Source organism: Triticum dicoccoides, chromosome 5B, assembly GCF_002162155.2.
Source record: "Triticum dicoccoides isolate Atlit2015 ecotype Zavitan chromosome 5B, WEW_v2.0, whole genome shotgun sequence".
NCBI classification, from domain to species: Eukaryota; Viridiplantae; Streptophyta; class Magnoliopsida; order Poales; family Poaceae; genus Triticum; species Triticum dicoccoides.
The window spans coordinates 411,927,097-411,945,949 of record NC_041389.1 but is presented as its reverse complement, the minus strand read 5'-3'; the positions used below and the strand labels follow the sequence as shown (position 1 = coordinate 411,945,949).

The window sequence follows — 18,853 nt, the reverse complement described above, 5'->3', positions numbered from 1 at the left end:
GGTAGCGAAAGAGCACCCTTGTAATCGTGAGCACCATGATCAATATCAATGAAGCGGGATGTAGGCTTTTACATCCATTGTGAGGGGCCGAACCTGGGTAAAAAACCTCGCGTCTCTCATCCCACTCAACCCCTCTCAAGCTACTACATAGATGCGTTGACATCACGACTAAGGACATCTGCCGTGACAAATCCACGACACAAAGGTTTCTAGATTTGTTTGAATTCTCAAGTGTCAAGCACATTAGAGTGTGGAATCTAATCATTGCTTTGTACTTGAGGAATTAAAGGCCAGAATGGCGTCGGGATGGTCACGTGCACAGCGACCTTCCGGTACGAAAATGTATGGCAATCTCATCCTGACTATGATGACATGGTAAGGAGAATGTGGCGGACAGGAGCTGGACAAGGTGGACTACAAGGACTTGTCGAGGCTCTCTCAGTGGTCTAGAATGACTTGGGCTCCTGGGGACAATAGGAGTTTTTAAATTTAGCGAAGAAAGTACGCAAGCTTCAACAACGTCTTAGACCGTCTAAGAAGTACCTCATTGGGACGTGGACCAATGGAGGAAGAGAAAGCGGATGAATCACAGTTGCGAGAAGCCCATCGGCAGGAGGAAATATGCTTAAGCAACGATCCCGCGTGACATGGCTTAAGGAGGGTGACCGGAACACTGGATATTTCCAGGCCCAGGCAGCCCATCATAAGTGCATAAACCGCATAACGTCTCTGGAGAGAGCTAATGGTCACATATGTAGCGACCCAGGGGAGATAAAACTAAAAGTGCTAGTTATCGACTAGAGGGGGGGTGTAAATAGGCGATTTTTATGAAAATCTTCAAAACACGATGACTTTGAAGATAAACAAGTAAACTGAACCTATATGATATGCAGCAGAATGTAAACTACACTAGACTAGCATTAGTCAAGAAGACAATACAGTGGAAGCACGAAGACTAATGGCAGCTAGGTAGACAGGATCAGAATGGAAGAAAGTATGAAACCAAACAAATATAGGCGATTTTTATGAAAGTCTTCAAAACACGATGACTTTGAAGATAAACAAGTAAACTGAACCTCTATGATATGCAGCAAAATGTAAACTACACTAGACTAGCATTAGTCAAGAAGACAATACAGTGGAAGCACGAAGACTAATGGCAGCTAGGTAGACAGGATCAGAATGGAAGAAAGTATGAAGCCAAACAAATATAAGTCTTCACACAGTGAAGTCAAGTGAATCGAGCAGGTAAGCAATGACTTCGCGAAGACAAACTGAAAAGTAAGAAGAGTAAAGGATAGAACCAGTTGCTTGGTGAAGACAAGGATTTGGTAGACCAGTTTCAGTTGCTGTGACAACTGTACGTCTGGTTAGGGAGGCTAAGATTGAACTCAAAAGACCGCGTCTTCACCTTATTCCCCTTGAGCTAAGAACACCCAGTCCTCGCCCAATCACTCTGGTAAGTCTTCAAGGTAGACTTCCAAACCTTCACAGACTTAGTTCACCGGCAATCCACGATGACTCTTGGATGCTCAAAATGCGACGCCTAACCGACTGGAGGATTCATAGTCCTCAAGTGTAACAAGTCTTCAGATCACGCGGAGAGAAAGACTTCAGTGATGCCTAACACTCTTTGGCTCTGGGTGTTTTGGGCTTTGTCCTCGCAAGGATCTCTCTCTCAAATGCTTCGGAGGTGGGTTGCTCTCAAATGACAAAAGCCGTGCACTAACTCGGAGCAGCCACCAATTTATGATGTAGGGGGTGGGCTATTTATAGCCAAGTGGCAACCCGACCTGATATGTCCGAAATGACCCTGGGTCACTAAGGAACCGACACGTGTCCAAATGTCGGATTTCAAACGCACGCAGTAGCTTGGCTTGAGCTACAAGCAAAGCTGACTCATCCAGCTCTGGATAAGGTTTGCTCTCATTGTCTTTGCTCGAAGACATAGAATTTGGTTGAGCATCACATCAGTCACTCTGACTTTGTTCACTTGGACCCCACTTAACAGTACGGTGGTTCCTATGACTCAATAAAGAAGAAATGAAACTACGAAACAACTTTGTCTTCGCACTCCATAGTCTTCAAGTGAATATCTTCACAAGTCATAATCTTCACGTGAATGTCTTCACGAACCACCATTATCTTCAATGTATTCACACATTTCTAGGGGCCATCTCTGGTAGGTAAACCGAATCAATGAGGGACTACTACCTGTGTTATCCTGCAATTCTCACAAACACATTAGTCCCTCAACCACGTGTGTCATACTTCAAAACCAAATACGGGTGGCACTAGATGCACTTACAAAAACATGTAATATTGAGCTTCTACCAGGTATAGCCTAATGGAAGAGCTGTTGGAATGTGTGCAACCTCATGCATCCGAAGCTATCAATGAGTTCATTGAGAAGGACTTTGTGGCTAAAGAAGTAAGGAAGGAACTTTTCGATATGGCACCGTCTAAGGCCCCAGGCGTGGACGACTTCACGGCTGGTTTCTATCAACGACACTGGAATGTCGTCGGTCAGGATGTAACACACGTTCAACATTTTTTTAAATGCTTGATTAATATTTTCAAAATATCAAATTAATATTTTTTTAATACATGGTCAACTTTTTTTATACATTTTTTTCAAAAGCTTCATTAACATAGTTTAAATACAAATTTAACATTTTTTAATACATGATCAACTTTGTTTCTATATACATTTAACATTTTTTAAATACAAGGTTAACAGTTTTGAATACATGGTCAACATTTTTTGTATACACATTTAACATTTTTTTAATACATGGTCAACATTTTTTCTATACACATTTAGCATTTTTTAAATATCAGTTTCGCATATTTTGAATACATGGTCAACATTTTTCTATACACATTAAAAAAATTCAAATTCAAATTTAACATTTTTTATACATGGTCAAACATTTTTTCTATACACATTTATCCTTTTAAAGAAGGGGAGCCTTGACGCAGTGGTAAAGCTGCTGCCTTGTGACCATGAGGTCACGTGTTCAAGTCCTGGAAACAGCTTCTTGCAGAAATGTAGGGAAAGGCTGCGTATAATAGACCCAAAGTGGTCGGACCTTCCCCAGATCCTGCGCAAGCGGGAGCTACATGCACTGGGGCTGCCCCTTTACATTTATCCTTTTAAAAATGCAAGTTAAACATTTTTTTAATAAATGTTTGACATCTTTTTTCTATACACATTTAACGTTTTTAAATGTTTGATTGTTTTTCAAAATAATTGTTTAACAATGTTTTTAAAGCTTTATTAATTTAAAAAATACATGATCAATTTTTTTCACACATTGTATATTTTTCGTATACATGGTCAACATTTTTTTCTATACACATTTAACAATTTTCAAATGCATGATTAACATTTTTCAAAATATTATGTAAAGTTTATTTTTTAATATATATGTTTATCATTTCCGGAAGTGTAAACAAAATTTAAAAAAGAAATGAAAATGAGAAACAAAAAACGTGACAGAAGAAAACCCGAGGATGTGCCCTGGAGCTGCCCTGACGCGTGTGTTTCCCTAGGTCTCGCTTAGGGCTTGTTCGTTTAATCCCTTCCCCAAGGAGATTGGAGAGGTTTGAAGGGGATTGGAAAGAAATTTGACTTATAGGAGATGTAATCCCTCACAATCCTCTTTAATCCCCCTCAAACCCTGTGCAACCGAACAAGGCCTTAGAGGAGACATAGGGGCGCCCCATGTTGCGTTGCGTCTCCCCCGACAATCATGTCGCCCGCCTCTCCAAGCCGTCGTACCACTCAAACCCCATGACACAAAACAGGAGGTGGAAAAATCCTACTCAAACCCGACGATGGCGGGGAGCACGACGGCCGCGCCGGGCGGCACCATCGGCGCGGGCCAACCGTGGCGCGATCGGAGGCCCTCCTCATGGATTTGTAGCTGTACAGCTTGTGATCTCCTGGTTGTTTTGTCTGCCACCGGCTGGGCACCCCCGCGCCCACCACCTGCTCGTGCAAATGCGCGGCACAGCCCAGCACTTGCACCGCCTGTTGATACCGATGCCGGCTACCCTACCTCCGGGATGCTTACTAGGAGACCATGTGCAACCTTCTTGGTGGAGATACCTTTGCGAAAAATAGAGATGCTGCCCCAGAGGACTGGCATTATTGCTCAAATCAAGCTGAGGCTTGCTCCGGATGATTCAAGGAGCAGGGGAGGTGACTGCGAGCATGCCTGTGATTTGGTATCCAGCTCCTCCTCGCATGAGGTCGGTCGTGTACTATGTTTTTCCATTATCTCGGGAACCTTGTCTGATCAAATACATTTTGAGGCAGAAAATACAGAGGTCGTGTGCTCTTTCTGAAGAAGGCGACAGCAGACCGAAGCCCATTCACCCGGTGCCGGCTGTGGACCACTTCAATTAAAAAGGTCAGAATTATGATAGCTGGCGGCATGGCATTTTCTCCAGGCATTGCTAAAAAGATCACTGCATCATCTCAATTTGCAATAGTTTAGTTTCGTCAGCTATTGCTAGTGCTCTAGAGGCTTCACCGCATATGCTCACTCTCACATGATTCGAGTATTAGGAGAAAAAGTGCCCTGCTGTACCTATTTACAGTTTGGCATGCACATAGAGCAATACAGAAGCCTCTATCTATCTTTGCTACTTATCTTGTCCTGCTACTTTACATGGGAACGGTGTGAAACTAGCAGGACAAACAGTTTATCTGAAAAAACTAGCTGTACAAACAAATAACACAATCTGCTTGGTATCCTGCATATCATGGAAGATGGAACAGTGCCAGATATCTACAAACTGAACATCTTGTTTGTTCCAGCGGGAAGTAAGCATCATGGTGCAAATGAAACACCTCAAGAGTGCCCCACTTGATTTTGGTTGAAAGGGCAGTCATGATGCACCTAACTAATCATTTAATAACAGCCTTAGACATGTAGGCCGATTTTCCTATCCTGCATCGCAAAAGTGCTAATCATTCTTTGACATTGTTTTTGGTTACCTATGTATAAACAAGGTCTCATAGGTTAAGCTTTCTGGCCCACCCCTAGCTTATGCATAGCAGCATAGGTCACACACTCACACTTGTAGGCTGAACTTTACTAGTACTAAAAATCTGCAATTGCAATGTTGCATGATGGTCCAGACCGTTGAAAAGTTTGTTCATGAATCACATGCCCGGGTTGTGAAAAATGTGGCTGTTCTCTGAACCTTTGAGAGACAGCGTGTGCATGTTAGGCATGACAGACGCCCCGTAAACACCCTGATACTCTGCTAGTCTCTGCTGGATGTTAGCCTGAAACCAGATAATTGAGATCACCCAGCTGATGGATGTTAGTGAGTAGAATTTCTGTTTGTGCTTCTAGTTGTTACACACACGCAAGATTTGACATGTATAACTGCACATATGTGCAGCTGCTTGGTATGAATTGGTTCAGGCTTAAACTAATCAGATCTTTTTTACAGAGCTTTGTTTTTTTGGATAAAGGAGGCGGCGCCCGGCCTCTGCATGGAGGTGTGGATTGATGCACACAGTCAATACATAACCAGGTTGGTTTACTCTAGCTTTATCATGCTCAACTTACTCCAGATCTGTCAGATGGTTGTTCGGTTGGCAATAGAGATACACACGCTTGCCTAAAGTAGTGTTCAGATTAACTAGCTGGGTTAACAGTAGAAGAAAATACATTGTACACAAGGGGATTTCTTGGCAAGCACCACAGCTAGCACTACAGTATTTCCCGAGACAGATAACCCCATCCGTATTGGCCTACTGGCGCGAGTGCGGCATGCCCGAAGAAAAATCTACGGCCATTACAACCTCGTCCCTACTGCACACGCGTGCGCGCTGCCGAAGTTGAAGTGCCGAGCCATCTCCGGTCGCTTTCCCACTGCCTGCGCCCGCTTGTCGTGCACTGGGCAATCATAGCCGACGCAGAAACAAATCAGCCAGGGGCCATGCTGCCATTACCGCCACTCTCGCCGGTCGCCATCACCTCATTCTCCATCCATCTATCTTCGTTCCCAGTCCATATTTTCTGCGTCCTGCCTCAACATCCTTTCCGATCCATCTCTGGTACATCCAGCCTATAGAGTAGTGACTGGAGATGCTACCGCCATGTAGAACCCTTAGCTAGCTCCGAGGTCCGAGCTACCTCCCATAGTCCATCACTGGCTGCATGCCTTTCCAGTAAAGCATGAGGGCTCCCATGGCAGTCAGGCGCGCCGCCATTCTCCTCCTCCTCCTCCACCTCATGCCCTTCCATGCCGTGGCCGCTGCGGCGGGCGAGCGGTGGGCTGGGATGATCGCCCGGCAGCAGCAGCGTCGGCGGCAAGTGCTGCTGCAGGAGAAGGCCACGCTCCTGGCGTTGAAACACTCGCTCACCTTGCTGTCGCCGTCGCCTCTGGCCGACTGGAACGAGTCCAACGGCGACGTCTGCGGCCTCACCGGTGTCGCCTGCGACTGGAGGCGGCAGCACGTCATCGGCCTCTCCCTGGGCGACATGAACATCTCTGGCGCCGTGCCGCCTGTCATCGGTAACCTCACACGTCTCAAGAGCCTCGACATGTCTCACAATTTCCTCGCAGGGCAGATCCCGGCCGAGCTCTCCAACCTCCGCGGTCTCGAAGTCCTCGACCTCGGCCACAACCATCTCAGCGGCAGCATACCGCCGTCCTTCTCTGAGCTGTCAAGGTTGGCCTACCTCAGTCTCAAGGATAATCAGCTCTCAGGCCCTATCCCGGCCGTTCTCCTCAAGAACTGCACCAGTCTAGGTCTGGTGGACTTCGGCAACAACGATCTATCCGGCGAGATTCCCCTGGAAGCCTCGGAGAACATTCTTGTGCTCAACCTCTACTCCAACAGGCTAACCGGAAAACTCCCATGGTGGCTCGCTAACTGCACTTATCTGTACATGCTGGATGTGGAGGACAACTCGCTCGCCGACGAGCTCCCCGCCGGCATCATAGCGGGCAAGCAGCAGCTCAAGTACCTGCATTTGTCCAACAACTACCGGTTCTCGAGCCACGATGGAAACACCAACCTGGAGCCCTTCTTTGCCGCAGTATCAAACTGCTCCCAGATACTGGAGATCGAGGCCGGCGCGGTGGGGATGGGCGGTCGGCTGCCAAGCTGGCTTGGCTCGTTGCTCCCACCAAATATATCGCACCTCAACCTGGAGCTCAACAAGATCGAGGGCCCAATCCCGGCCGACATGGGCGACGTGATAAACATCACACTGATGAACCTGTCAAGCAACCAGCTGAATGGGACAGTCCCGGCTTCCATCTGCGGCTTGCCAAAGCTCGAGCGGCTCTCCCTTTCCAACAACGCCCTGAGGGGCATGATCCCAGCGTGCATTGGCAACGCGACGAGCCTCGGCGAGCTGGATCTGTCAGGCAATGCGCTGTCGGGGAGCATCCCGAGCGGCATCGGAACCAGGCTTGTCAACCTCTACCTGCAGAACAACCAGCTGTCCGGGGAGATACCGGCAAACCGCCTTGCCGAATGCATCCGCTTGCTGCACCTTGACCTCTCGAACAACAGCTTGACCGGAGAGGTACCAGACATGGTCTCTGGCACCGACATTATATCTTTGAACCTGTCGCACAACCAGATCAGAGGTGAGCTTCCGCGGGGGCTCGGCGACATGCAACAGGTGCAAGTGATTGACCTGTCCTGGAACAACTTCAGTGGCACGATCTCCCCGCAGATCGGGCTCTGCCGTGAGCTGGAGGTCCTCGACCTGTCGCACAACTTGCTCACCGGCGTCCTACCGTCGTCCCTCGACCTCCTCAAGGACCTCAAAAACCTGGACGTCTCCAACAACTCCCTGACCGGTGAGATCCCTGCAAACCTGACGAAATGCACTAGCCTGAAACATTTCAACCTGTCATACAATGACTTCGTCGGCCATGTGCCCACAACTGGCGTCTTTGCGGACTTCACCTTCCTGTCCTACATTGGCAACCCACGGCTCTGCGGCTCGGTGGTGAGGCGCAACTGCCAAAGGCACCGCGCATGGTATCAGTCCCGGAAGTATTTGGTCGTGATGTGCGTCTGCGCCGCCGTGCTAGCATTCGTGCTGACAATCCTCTGCGCGGTCGGTGCCTGGAAGATCCGGGATTGGCTAGCTGCAATGCGGGAGGACATGTTCAGGGGCCGACGCAGCGGAGGCTCGTCACCGGTGATGAAGTACAAGTACCCGCGGATCACACACCAGGAGCTGGTTGAGGCGACGGAGGAGTTCAGCGCAGACCGGCTCGTCGGAACAGGCAGCTACGGCCGCGTGTACCGTGGCACGCTGCGGGACGGCACCATGGTTGCCGTGAAGGTGCTGCAGCTCCAGTCAGGGAACTCGACCAAGAGCTTCAGCCGCGAGTGCCAGGTCCTGAAGCGCATCCGCCACCGGAACCTCATGCGGATCATCACTGCATGCAGCCTGGCGGACTTCAAGGCGCTGGTCCTGCCATTCATGGCGAAGGGCAGCCTCGAGCGGTGTCTCTATGCTGGGCCGCCGGCTGAGCTCAGCCTGGTGCAGCGCGTCAACATCTGCAGTGACATCGCCGAGGGGGTTGCCTACCTGCACCACCACTCGCCGGTTAAGGTTATCCACTGTGACCTCAAGCCAAGCAACGTCCTCATCAACGACGATATGACTGCACTGGTCTCTGACTTTGGCATTTCCCGGCTGGTTATGAGTGTTGGCGGTGTGGCCAACACGGCCGACGTCGGCGCCTCCACCGCCAACATGCTGTGCGGTTCCATCGGATACATTCCTCCAGGTACGTACCATGAAACCACACAATGCTAAAGCTAATTCACAAGCTATTCCCGTGATGAGTTCCCAGATTGTTAGTTCTGACTTCTGAGTGGTTCTTACTTCTTGGTCAATGATCCGAAGAGTATGGCTACGGCTCGAACCCGACGACGAAGGGCGATGTGTACAGCTTCGGCGTTCTGGTGATGGAGATGGTAACGAGGAAGAAGCCTACCGACGACATGTTCGAGGGCGGGCTGAGCCTGCACAAGTGGGTGAAGAGCCACTACCACGGCCGGGCTGACGCGGTGGTCGACCAGGCGCTGGCCAGGATGGTTATGGACCAGACGCCTGAGGTGAGGAGGATGTCGGACGCGGCCATCGGCGAGCTGCTGGAGCTCGGCATTCTCTGCACCCAGGAGAGCGCGTCCACGCGGCCGTCTATGCTGGACGCCGCCGACGACCTGGACCGGCTCAAGCGGTACCTCGGGGGCGACACGGCCGCTACATTCGAGTCCTCGTTGGGCTTCTCATCCACGGTAGTCGAAGATATTGATGACTAGCTAGCGGTAGCAAAGTAGTGCTAGCAATTAACAGGGATACGTTGTGTATGCGTGGTTAGGAATTTATGCGGTTGTGAAGGGAGAAGATGATCACAAGATGTATGTATATCATTCTTTCAAGGTGTCTGATTTGATGTACTATAAGCTTTGTAGTACATAGGCTTGATTAATTACATAAACTGAATTAAGTTCAGGAAGTAACTGATTAGCTCGGTGTGACGGCTATCTTCTGTTTTTCCCTTTGTTTTGCCCTGGTACCGTGTACTCCAAAACAATCGGATGTCTCTTTTTTGTTCGGCAAACTTGAAAAAACTGATGTTTTGAAGTATTGGAGTACACTGAAAAGGAGTCACACGCACTCCTGAATGTGTCGAAAGCACAAGTTGTTTCATTTTCTGTGATACACCAGTGCCCTTTCACCGTGCTAAAGCAAGCTAGTTTGCCGTTGCAAGAACGACAGCCTTTTGTGCATAGGAACACGAAGTTGACACTTTAATTTTCTACGTAGGCTTTACAGAAAGGTTAGGATAGGAGTGATGAAACAGCAAAGTTGCATATGGATTTCAGATGGAAAGTTTGGTCCATGTACACCTCTAATGTATACTCTACGAGGGATAAACCGAGCGTGCGTCGGAGCATATCATGAGCAATCCCTAGAATGGACCAGCCTAGCAAATATGATAACCCGATCATGCAGATGATGCGTATCACTGTTGTGCTCGTAATGGCCCACTGATGACGCTTCTGGTTGGATGCTTCTTTGTTTCTCAAACTGGGTTGCAAGCACATATGTGGCCGTAATTATCGTGGACAGTTCTAGCTAAGGATGAAATTAGAGCAACTCTGGCAGGAAAATCATGCGGAAATACAGTAGCTAAGGTGCATGTGCTGCATCTAACTCCTTAAACCAAGTTCTGCTACAAATAGTTCAATATATCTGCCTATACATGGTACTTCATTGTCATTCTAAGTAAATTTTCATGTGTCATCTTTAAATCTTCAAACATCATTTGTTTTGTGTACAACTCACTGGGGAGATCTTTATCTTCTATGCTAAACATGTTTTTCTCAATGAGCATGAAAACTGCGCTCGTTTAAAATTGCAAGAGAGCTGGTATGGAGATACCCAGTCTCAATTAATTAAACAAATAAAAAGCACTTATCCTTTTTTCTTTTTGCGGGAATAAAAAGCACTTATCCAGAATGGTAAGTTGGCCGGCATCCGTTGATTCGACTAGCCATGGCCTCCTTCATGGCCGTTTTCATGCTCAGATTTTTAGGCGGCAAATCTGACGTTTTCATGGCCGTTTATATTAGCGTGATGGACAAATTTAGTTTGCAAACATGACAATTTTTTGATAAAAAATAATTCAAGACGGATTTGTCATGCTCGTCAACTGAACTTGTCATTCTCGAAGAACATAACTTGTCATAAAAAGACGTGTGATTTGTCAAGGTCAAAGATCTAAGAGCATCTAGAGGCGCGGTCACCAAATCCGGCCCCTTAAACGCCAGTGGACGCGCCTGGAGGCACTGACCAGGCACTCCTCAAATAACTCTCTGCATCCGAACACCTCATATATGAAATTTTAAAATCATACAAAACATGCAAAGAAAACATCTATGTACTAAGTAGATCAACTAGTCCTCGACTACGCTACTCGTAGTTGTCGGAGATGTCCACTATCTCCGTCATGGGCCCCGATTACATGAGGGGCAGACGCAACTCAGGCTCCTCCTCTGCCTTCGCCTCCATCTCTGCTTCCACCTCATCGAAGAGCGTGTTGGTCCTTGCCTATTCTTGCCTGAGGAAGCGCCGATTAGACTCCACGTACGCCTCATCCTGGATGGACTATAGGATGGTTGTCTACTCCGCCATCTTCACCGCTTGGGCGATGGAGAACTCTGCCATGGCCTCCTTCATGGTGAAGCCCGCAACTGGCGCCTGCTCCTCTTCCGGCTTTGTCGTGTCCGCCTCCTCCGGAACCGCCCCTTCCATGGGCTCCGGTCGCTGCTCCGCCTCCTCCTCCTCCTCAGTCGGCTCCTGCGAGTCTGGAGGCAGGCCCGCTGCGATCTGGTTGGCGCGCCTTGATAAGCCACAAGTATAGGGGATCGCAATAATTTTCGAGGGTAAAGTATTCAACCCAAATTTATAGTTTCGACACAAGGGGAGCCAAAGAATATTTGAAGGTATTAGTAACTAAATTGTCAATTCAACCACATCTGGAGATTAATTATCTGCAACAAAGTGGTTAATAGCACAGTAGTATGATAGTTTTGATGATAGCAGCAGTAGTAACGGTAACAGTAACAGTGATAGCAGTGATATTGTAGCAGTAATGATAATAGTAGCAACAGTAGTAACTTAGCAAGAACAATATAAGATAAATTCGTAGGCATTAGATCGGTGACTCGTTGGATGATATTCATGATGAGACAGTTATAACCTAGGGCGATACGGCACTAGTTCCAGTTCATAAATATAATGTAGGCATGTATTCCTTAAATAGTTATACATGCTTATGGAAAGAACTTGCATGACATCTTTTGTCCTACCCTCCCGTGGCAGCGGAGACCTATTGGAAACTAAGGGATATTAATGCCTCCTTTTAATAGAGAACCTAAACAAGCATTAGCACACGGTGAATACATGAACTCCTCAAACTATGATCATCACCGGGAGTGGTCCCGACTATTGTCACTCCGGGGTTGCCGGATCATAACACCTAGTAGGTGACTATAACTTGCAAGATCGGATCTAGAACATGGATATAATGGTGATAACATAAACGGTTCAGATCTGAAATCATGGCACCCTGGGCCAAAGTGGCAAGCATTAAGCATGGTAAAGTCATATCAACATCAATCTCAGAACATAGTGGATTCTAGGGATCATGCCCTAACAAAACTAAATGATTACATGATGAATCTCATCCAACTCCTCACCGACCAGCGAGCCTACGAAGGAATTACTCACTCCCGATGGGGAGCATCATGGAATTGGCGATGGAGATGTGTTGGTGATGACGAAGATCGAAGATCCCCCTCTCCGGAGCCCCAAACGGACTCCAGATCTAGCCTCCCGATGAAGAACAGGAGATGGCGGCGGCTCCGTCTCGTGAAACACGATAATTCTTTCTCCCTAATTTGTTTCTGAAAATATGGTATTTTATAGCGTCGGTTTGAGGGTCAGCGGGGCCACCAGGTGGCCAGCACCCACCAGGGCGCACCTGGGGGACAGGCGCGCCCTGGTGGGCTGTGCCTAGCCCTGGGCATAAAAACCGAAGACCGAAACCGAAAAAACCGAGACCAAACCCGAAAAGACCGAACTAGAAAAGACCGAAGAAAATACGGTCTGCAAAAATAGAAGACCGAATTAGTTACGGTCTGATCGGTCCTACTGTCTTCAGGACCGAATAGCCCATACGCAAGAGGCCCATCTGGCCAGCCCAATTGGTCTCACACAACACGAGTACATGTCCTCCTCCTCACCTCACGATTCACAGGAACGCAACCGGCAGCCAATTCACTCCCATTCCTCCTTTTCTCTCCCACTAGGAACCCTAGCCGCCGCCCGTTGTGGCCTAACGCCCCATGCCCATGAGATGTGAGCCGGTGACGACCGCCGCATCGAGGCGCGCGGCGCGCCCCTTACAGATGAAGATCGGCGCCCCGAGCCCCGGCCCTGACCAGTGGAGACCGGTGCCCCGTGCCGCCATCCCCGACCCCCCGTCAGTCGCTCCACTGCCCGCAACACGGTCGTCTGCCGCCGATGACGACCGCCGCATCGAGGCGCGCGGCGCGCCCCTGACCGATGAAGATTGGCGCCCCGAGCCAAGGCCTCGACCAGTGGAGACTGGTGCCCTGCGCCGCCATCCCCGACCCCCCGTCAGTCGCTCCATTGCCCGCGATGCGGCCGTCCGCCGCCGGTGCTCCGCGCCCCGATGACTTGCTCAGCAGCTGCAGTCCATCACCACTCATCACCACCTGTCTTCTTCAACTCTGTTCGTCGGCTCGCTGCCTACTGCCCTCCTTCATTTCTCCACATCGCAGCTGAAGGTGAGCATCTACTTCATGTCTCTATTGCTATCTGCTCTTTTTGGTTTTTATCATTGTCAAATTGTATTATTGCTATCTGCTCTTTTTGGTTTTTATCATTGTCAAATTGTATTATTGCTAATACCAAGTATCTTTTTTCTCTTTTGTATATATATCTAAATCTGAATCTGAACATCATGATGCACACATAGTAATTTGTTCGATTGTTTGTTCCTCATCTTGTAGTAATCTTGAAAACTGTACTAGGTACTGGTTGCATTTTTCATCAACCAAACACACTCCACTCTAGCACTCTGTCCTCAACCAAACACGCTCCACTCCATCACTCTCCTCGCATGCTAGAAATCAGCCAACTTTTCCATGAACTAGTAGAAGACTAGAAGATGTTACCCACACTAATATTATGAAATTTTACTGAATACTTGACTTGTTGCAGAGATGGTTGAAGAATTTGGGGACCAGGTGAAGGGAAACCACAAGGTCCATGGTGGTGCTGAAATTGATTTGTTTGATGTCAAGTACTATGTTATCAAGTACTAAGTGATGGTGGTCCGCTGTTTGCTGCTTGTTGATTCCAATATTCCATGGGCTGTTGTTGCTTGTGATCTTCTTACTTTGTGTCAAGTATAAGTGGTGTTGCTTGTTATCTTCTCACTTTCTGTCAAATGTAAATGTTTTTGCTTTTTATCTTCTTACTTTGTGTCAAATATAAATGATATGCATACATGAATCTTGCTGCTGGACCATGAATCATGAATCTTCTTACTTTGTGTCAGATATGACTCTTCTTATTTCCTGTCAAATATAAACATAGAATTGTACTGGAAGTATCAAGAATCTGAGTTGTAGCAATTAATTTGGTCTGTTTGGTCGGGACCGAAGACCGAATTGTAAAGACCGAAGACCGAATAGTTAAGAACCAAAAATACCGAAATTATTTCGGTCTTCAATTATGAAAGACCGAACTATTAGAAGACCGAAAAGACCGGACCGAACAAACCAAAAAGACTGAACGCCCGGGCTGAGCTGTGCCCACCCAGGTGCCCTCCTCAGGTACCTCCTGGCTCCAGAAATTCTCTTATTTGATATAAAAAATCCTCGCAAAGTTTCGTTCCATTCCGAGAACTTTTATTTCTGCATAAAAATAATACCATGGTAGTTCTGCTGAAAACATCATCAGTCCGGGGTTAGTTTCATTCAAATCATGCAAATTAGAGTACAAAATAAGAGTAAAAGTGTCAGAAAAAGTAGATATGTTGGAGACGTATCAACTCCTTCAAGCTTAAACCTTTGCTTGTCCTCAAGCAATTCAGTTGATAAACTGAAAGTGAAAAAGAAAAAACTTTTAAGAACTCTTTTGCTCTTGTTTCATAAATAAGCTTAAACAACACCCAGGTTTTCAGCAAGGATTATAACTAACCATGTCGACAATAACTTTTAAAAATTATTTTAACTCATATCAATGACATAAACAACTAGAGAACAATAATAAGATATCTCAAATAGCAACACGTTGTCAAAACAACCATGCTATAATATGACAATACTGGTATCTCGCTAGCCCTTTCTGAGACCGCAAAACATAAATGCAGAGCACCCCCAAAGTTCAAGCAATGACTCAACATTGTAATTCATGGTAGAAAAGATCCAGTCATGATGCACCAACATTAGCTATACACAATGCATCAGCATGACAACAGTGCTCTCATGTTCTGGCGCTTATTTGAGAAGGTGATGACACAACATAGAAGTAAATAGACAGTCCCTTCACAGAGGGAAGCAGTGATTTGCAGAGGTGTCAGAGCTCAGGTTTTTAAAACAAAGGTAAATGATATTTTGAGACATGCACCCTTCTCATTTACTTCATGACCATCAATTATCAATATCTTCCATGCTAAGCACGCTAGTGGCGGTTCCCAAGCGGAAAGGTAAAGGTTATGACTCCATTGGGAGTTTTTGTTTGATTATTTGTAAGCTCTTTTCTTTTTGCAGTTTGGGACTGAGCATCCCTATTACCGCCCTTTTCTCGTGTGATGGCAAGTGAATAAACACTCAACCTGAGAATAACCCGCTTAGCATGGAAGATACCGACTACCTCCTATCGTTTCATGAACGATCCAGGCACACAAAAAGGATATTTATTTGAAGTTTTTAGAGGTGGCACATGCAAATTTACTTAGGACGGCAGGGTAATGCCGCATATAGGCAGGTATGGTGGACTCATCTGGAATAACTTGGGTTTCAAGTTTTTGGATGTACAAGCAGAGTTCCCACTTAGTACAGGCGAAGGCTAGCAATTAGGTTGAGAAGCGGCATCTAGAGAGCAACAACGGTCATGAACATGCATTATGCATAAGTAACATTGGATACTAGCATGAGTAGGATATGAACACCATGAACATAAATATCATAGAGGCTATGTTGATTTTGATTCAATTACATGCATGAACATGTGCCAAGTCAAGCCACTCGAACATTCAGAGGAGGATACCATATTATCATACTACATCACAATCATTTTAACGCAATGCTGATATCCAAGATAAGTCATTATTCACTCCTAGCTACTTATGCATGGCATGAGAAACTATAATCCTTAATTGCCATTACAAACATGTTTCATTATAATAGGCTGAATCATGGATACTAGGTTAAACATATTTACAAAAACAAAACAAGTCAAGTTCATACCCATTTCTCTCTGCCACGGCCAGTTCATCTAATATCGTCATTATTGCCTTTCACTTGCACGACCGAATGATTTAAAATAATATAAGTGCAAGAGTGTCGTGGACTAAGCTGGAATCTGCAAATATTTTATTCAAGAGGAAAAGACAAGGTAATATGGACTCTTTGTTAGATCAACAATAATGCAAATGAGAGCCACTCAATATTTTCATCGTGGTCTTCTCCTCGGTATGACACGATAATAGAAAAAGAAATTAAGAGAAACACACTAAAATATTTTTGTAGTTTTTTGGTTTTTCGAAGGCAAGCGAACGAAAAGAAAAGGGAAAAGCAAAAACGAGAAAAACTATTTACACGAGAAAGCTCCCAACAAGTAAAAGAAAAACAAGGAAATATTTTTGGGTTTTCTTTTTAGTACTACAACAATTTAAACTAGGAAGAAAATTAAAAAAGAAGCAAGAAACGTATTTTTGGGATTTTCTCAAAGTTTTTCAAACACACAAGAAGAAAGCAAGAAAATAAATTAAACATGGATGATACAATGAAAAAGTGTGGACACCCACAACTGGAATGAAATGTGCGAACTTGAATGTAATGTCGGTGGGAATACATACTCCCCCAATCTTAGGCTTTTGGCCTGGATGGTAGTCGGCGTGGTAGCTCACGGAGGCCATCGGTTCTGATGCCTCAGCCCGCCGTGCTGCCTCCACTGCTGCGTTGTGAGCTCAAACCTCGCTCTCAAGAACAAAATATCGTCCTCCGTTGTGATAGTCAAAAAGAGCAGGCGCAAGCAAATATGTGTGCACAACAGAAATTTGGTTAAACAACAGATTGTAAGCGAAGTCATGAATTTTTCCTTTGAGGATCTTATGACTTTTCAAAGCATCAAAGTCTAAATACCGCATGTGTAGCAGGGGCGGATCTGGGCCCCAGGGCCCAGGCCCGGGGCGTGGATTTTTTTTCTAGCTATTATCTAGCCAAATTTTTGAACGGGCCTGGGGCTTAGCCCAACACACAACCAGGGCCTAGGACAACATCTCCGTCTTGGCAGTCGCACAACCCAGGTCGCCTAGACCTAGCCACGCCCACGCACGCGAGTTCTCCAGTGCGCCGAGGCATCCGTCGCCGCCCGCCGGTGACTCCCCTCTGCTCCGGTGTTCCCCGGTCGTCCTCGCCTCCCCGGTCCCTCCTCCGCTCGCCTATCTGTCGCTCGTCCGCTCGCCTGGTGGCCTAGTCCGCCTGCTTGGCTCTGCTCCCGGCACACCGGCTCTGCCCCGGCCTCTCTTGGTCTCCAGTGGACCAATCCTACCTCCACACCGTCTACCACCTAGGTGGCCAGGTAATTTCAACAAATACTCAAACTTCTACTATGCTTATGAATGGGATATTGGCAGGGGATAGATTGACCAATTTTTTATGCTAACTATCTAATATGTGGATGTGAAGTGTGCTACTGCCTATTGGTAATGGCTGCTGCAGTTGTTAAAATTTTATAGATTGACCATTTTTGACCTGCTATAATGTTTGGATTTGCTACCAGGGGATTGTTTGCTACTGGAGTACCGCTTATGGTTGTTGCTGCTGTCAAAAATTCAATTTCATTCGAATTGTATTTGAATACGAATGTTTTTGTTGTTGTTGCTGATGATGATATCAATTTCAGTTTGTTTTGTAGAAATAAATGATGAATATATGTTTTTCATCGGTTGCTGCTGCCGCAACGGAAGTGTCTATACCCGGGGTTTTAGATGAGGTTATGGAAGACACTGATGAAGCAAACCATTGATTTGGTATTCTTTTCTTTATCATGTACCGTTTGTAGTTTTGTCATGTTTTTATCTACTCCCTCTGTCCCAAAATAAGTGTCTTGAGCTTAGTACAAATTTGTACTAGAGCTAGTAAAAAGTTGAGACACTTATTTTGGGATGGAGGGAGTATTTTGTTGTATTTTTATAAGATTGAGTTTAAATTCCAAATTTTTGGTGCAATTGAGCCATATTTGATGTATTATTTTGAAGTACCAGTAGCGTCAACAAAAAAAAATTGGGCCCCGTGCTTGCTTCAATCCCGGCTCCACCACTGGTGGGTAGGATTGGGTCAAAGGGCAAGGGTGAAACACCCAGCTCTCGTGCCAAACGCGTGGCATAAATTCTGCCATAGAAATAGCCACTGTTAGCATTATGCTGCAGTCTGCATGCAACAATTGCTCCAAGGTTATAACTCCATTCACCAGTGAGAGCGGCGCGTATGAGGCTCATGTCTGGAGCACAAAGCGTACTACAGTCTTCCTTGCCTACTATACATTTTTTATTAAATAATATGAAGTACTGAATTGCAGGAAAATGTATGCTCTTTATTCTACCTTGCATCACTCTCCTAGTTTCACCAAAGCAAAGACTAGTCAAGAATGCTTCAAACTCAGACCTAGGTGGCTCATTGAGCGAACCCTAGAATGGGATTTTGCAGAGGTGAGCAAACCTTTCTAGAGAAATGGTAAATGGATTATCATAAAGTTTAAAAGACACCCTAGACTCACGGGGAAATGATTCAGTGAGGATGAGGCATTGGTCGCAGTTATCTGAAATGTAGGGACCAAGCTCGACATTGTGAACTAATTGCTCAAATTCCTCCTTAATACCAACTCTCACCATGTAATCGTTGCATGGCAATAAGCATTTTTTGGTGGTGGCATTTTGAATGGAACTTTCGCTTGGTTCAGCATAGGACTGATGAACGGAGTTGCTGCTAGAGGATGCCTCCGAGGATCTCCTCCTCGAA

At 46.3% G+C, this 18,853-nt stretch overlaps 1 protein-coding gene and 1 long non-coding RNA gene across 2 annotated transcripts; both read left to right on the top strand.

Moving 5' to 3' along the window:
- The first annotated feature begins 4,330 nt into the window (after positions 1-4,330).
- Positions 4,331-9,539, top strand: LOC119309630 (putative leucine-rich repeat receptor-like serine/threonine-protein kinase At2g24130). The gene is made up of 3 exons (XM_037585600.1): positions 4,331-4,418; positions 5,473-8,790; positions 8,910-9,539. Exons 2-3 carry the CDS (start codon positions 6,204-6,206, stop codon positions 9,326-9,328), a joined length of 3,006 nt encoding a protein of 1,001 aa, XP_037441497.1. The 5' UTR covers positions 4,331-4,418; positions 5,473-6,203; the 3' UTR covers positions 9,329-9,539.
- A 3,297-nt stretch (positions 9,540-12,836) lies between these two features.
- On the top strand, positions 12,837-14,113 carry LOC119309629. The gene is made up of 2 exons (XR_005150579.1): positions 12,837-13,387; positions 13,824-14,113. It is a non-coding gene; the product is annotated as an uncharacterized LOC119309629 (long non-coding RNA).
- Positions 14,114-18,853: the final 4,740 nt, after the last annotated feature.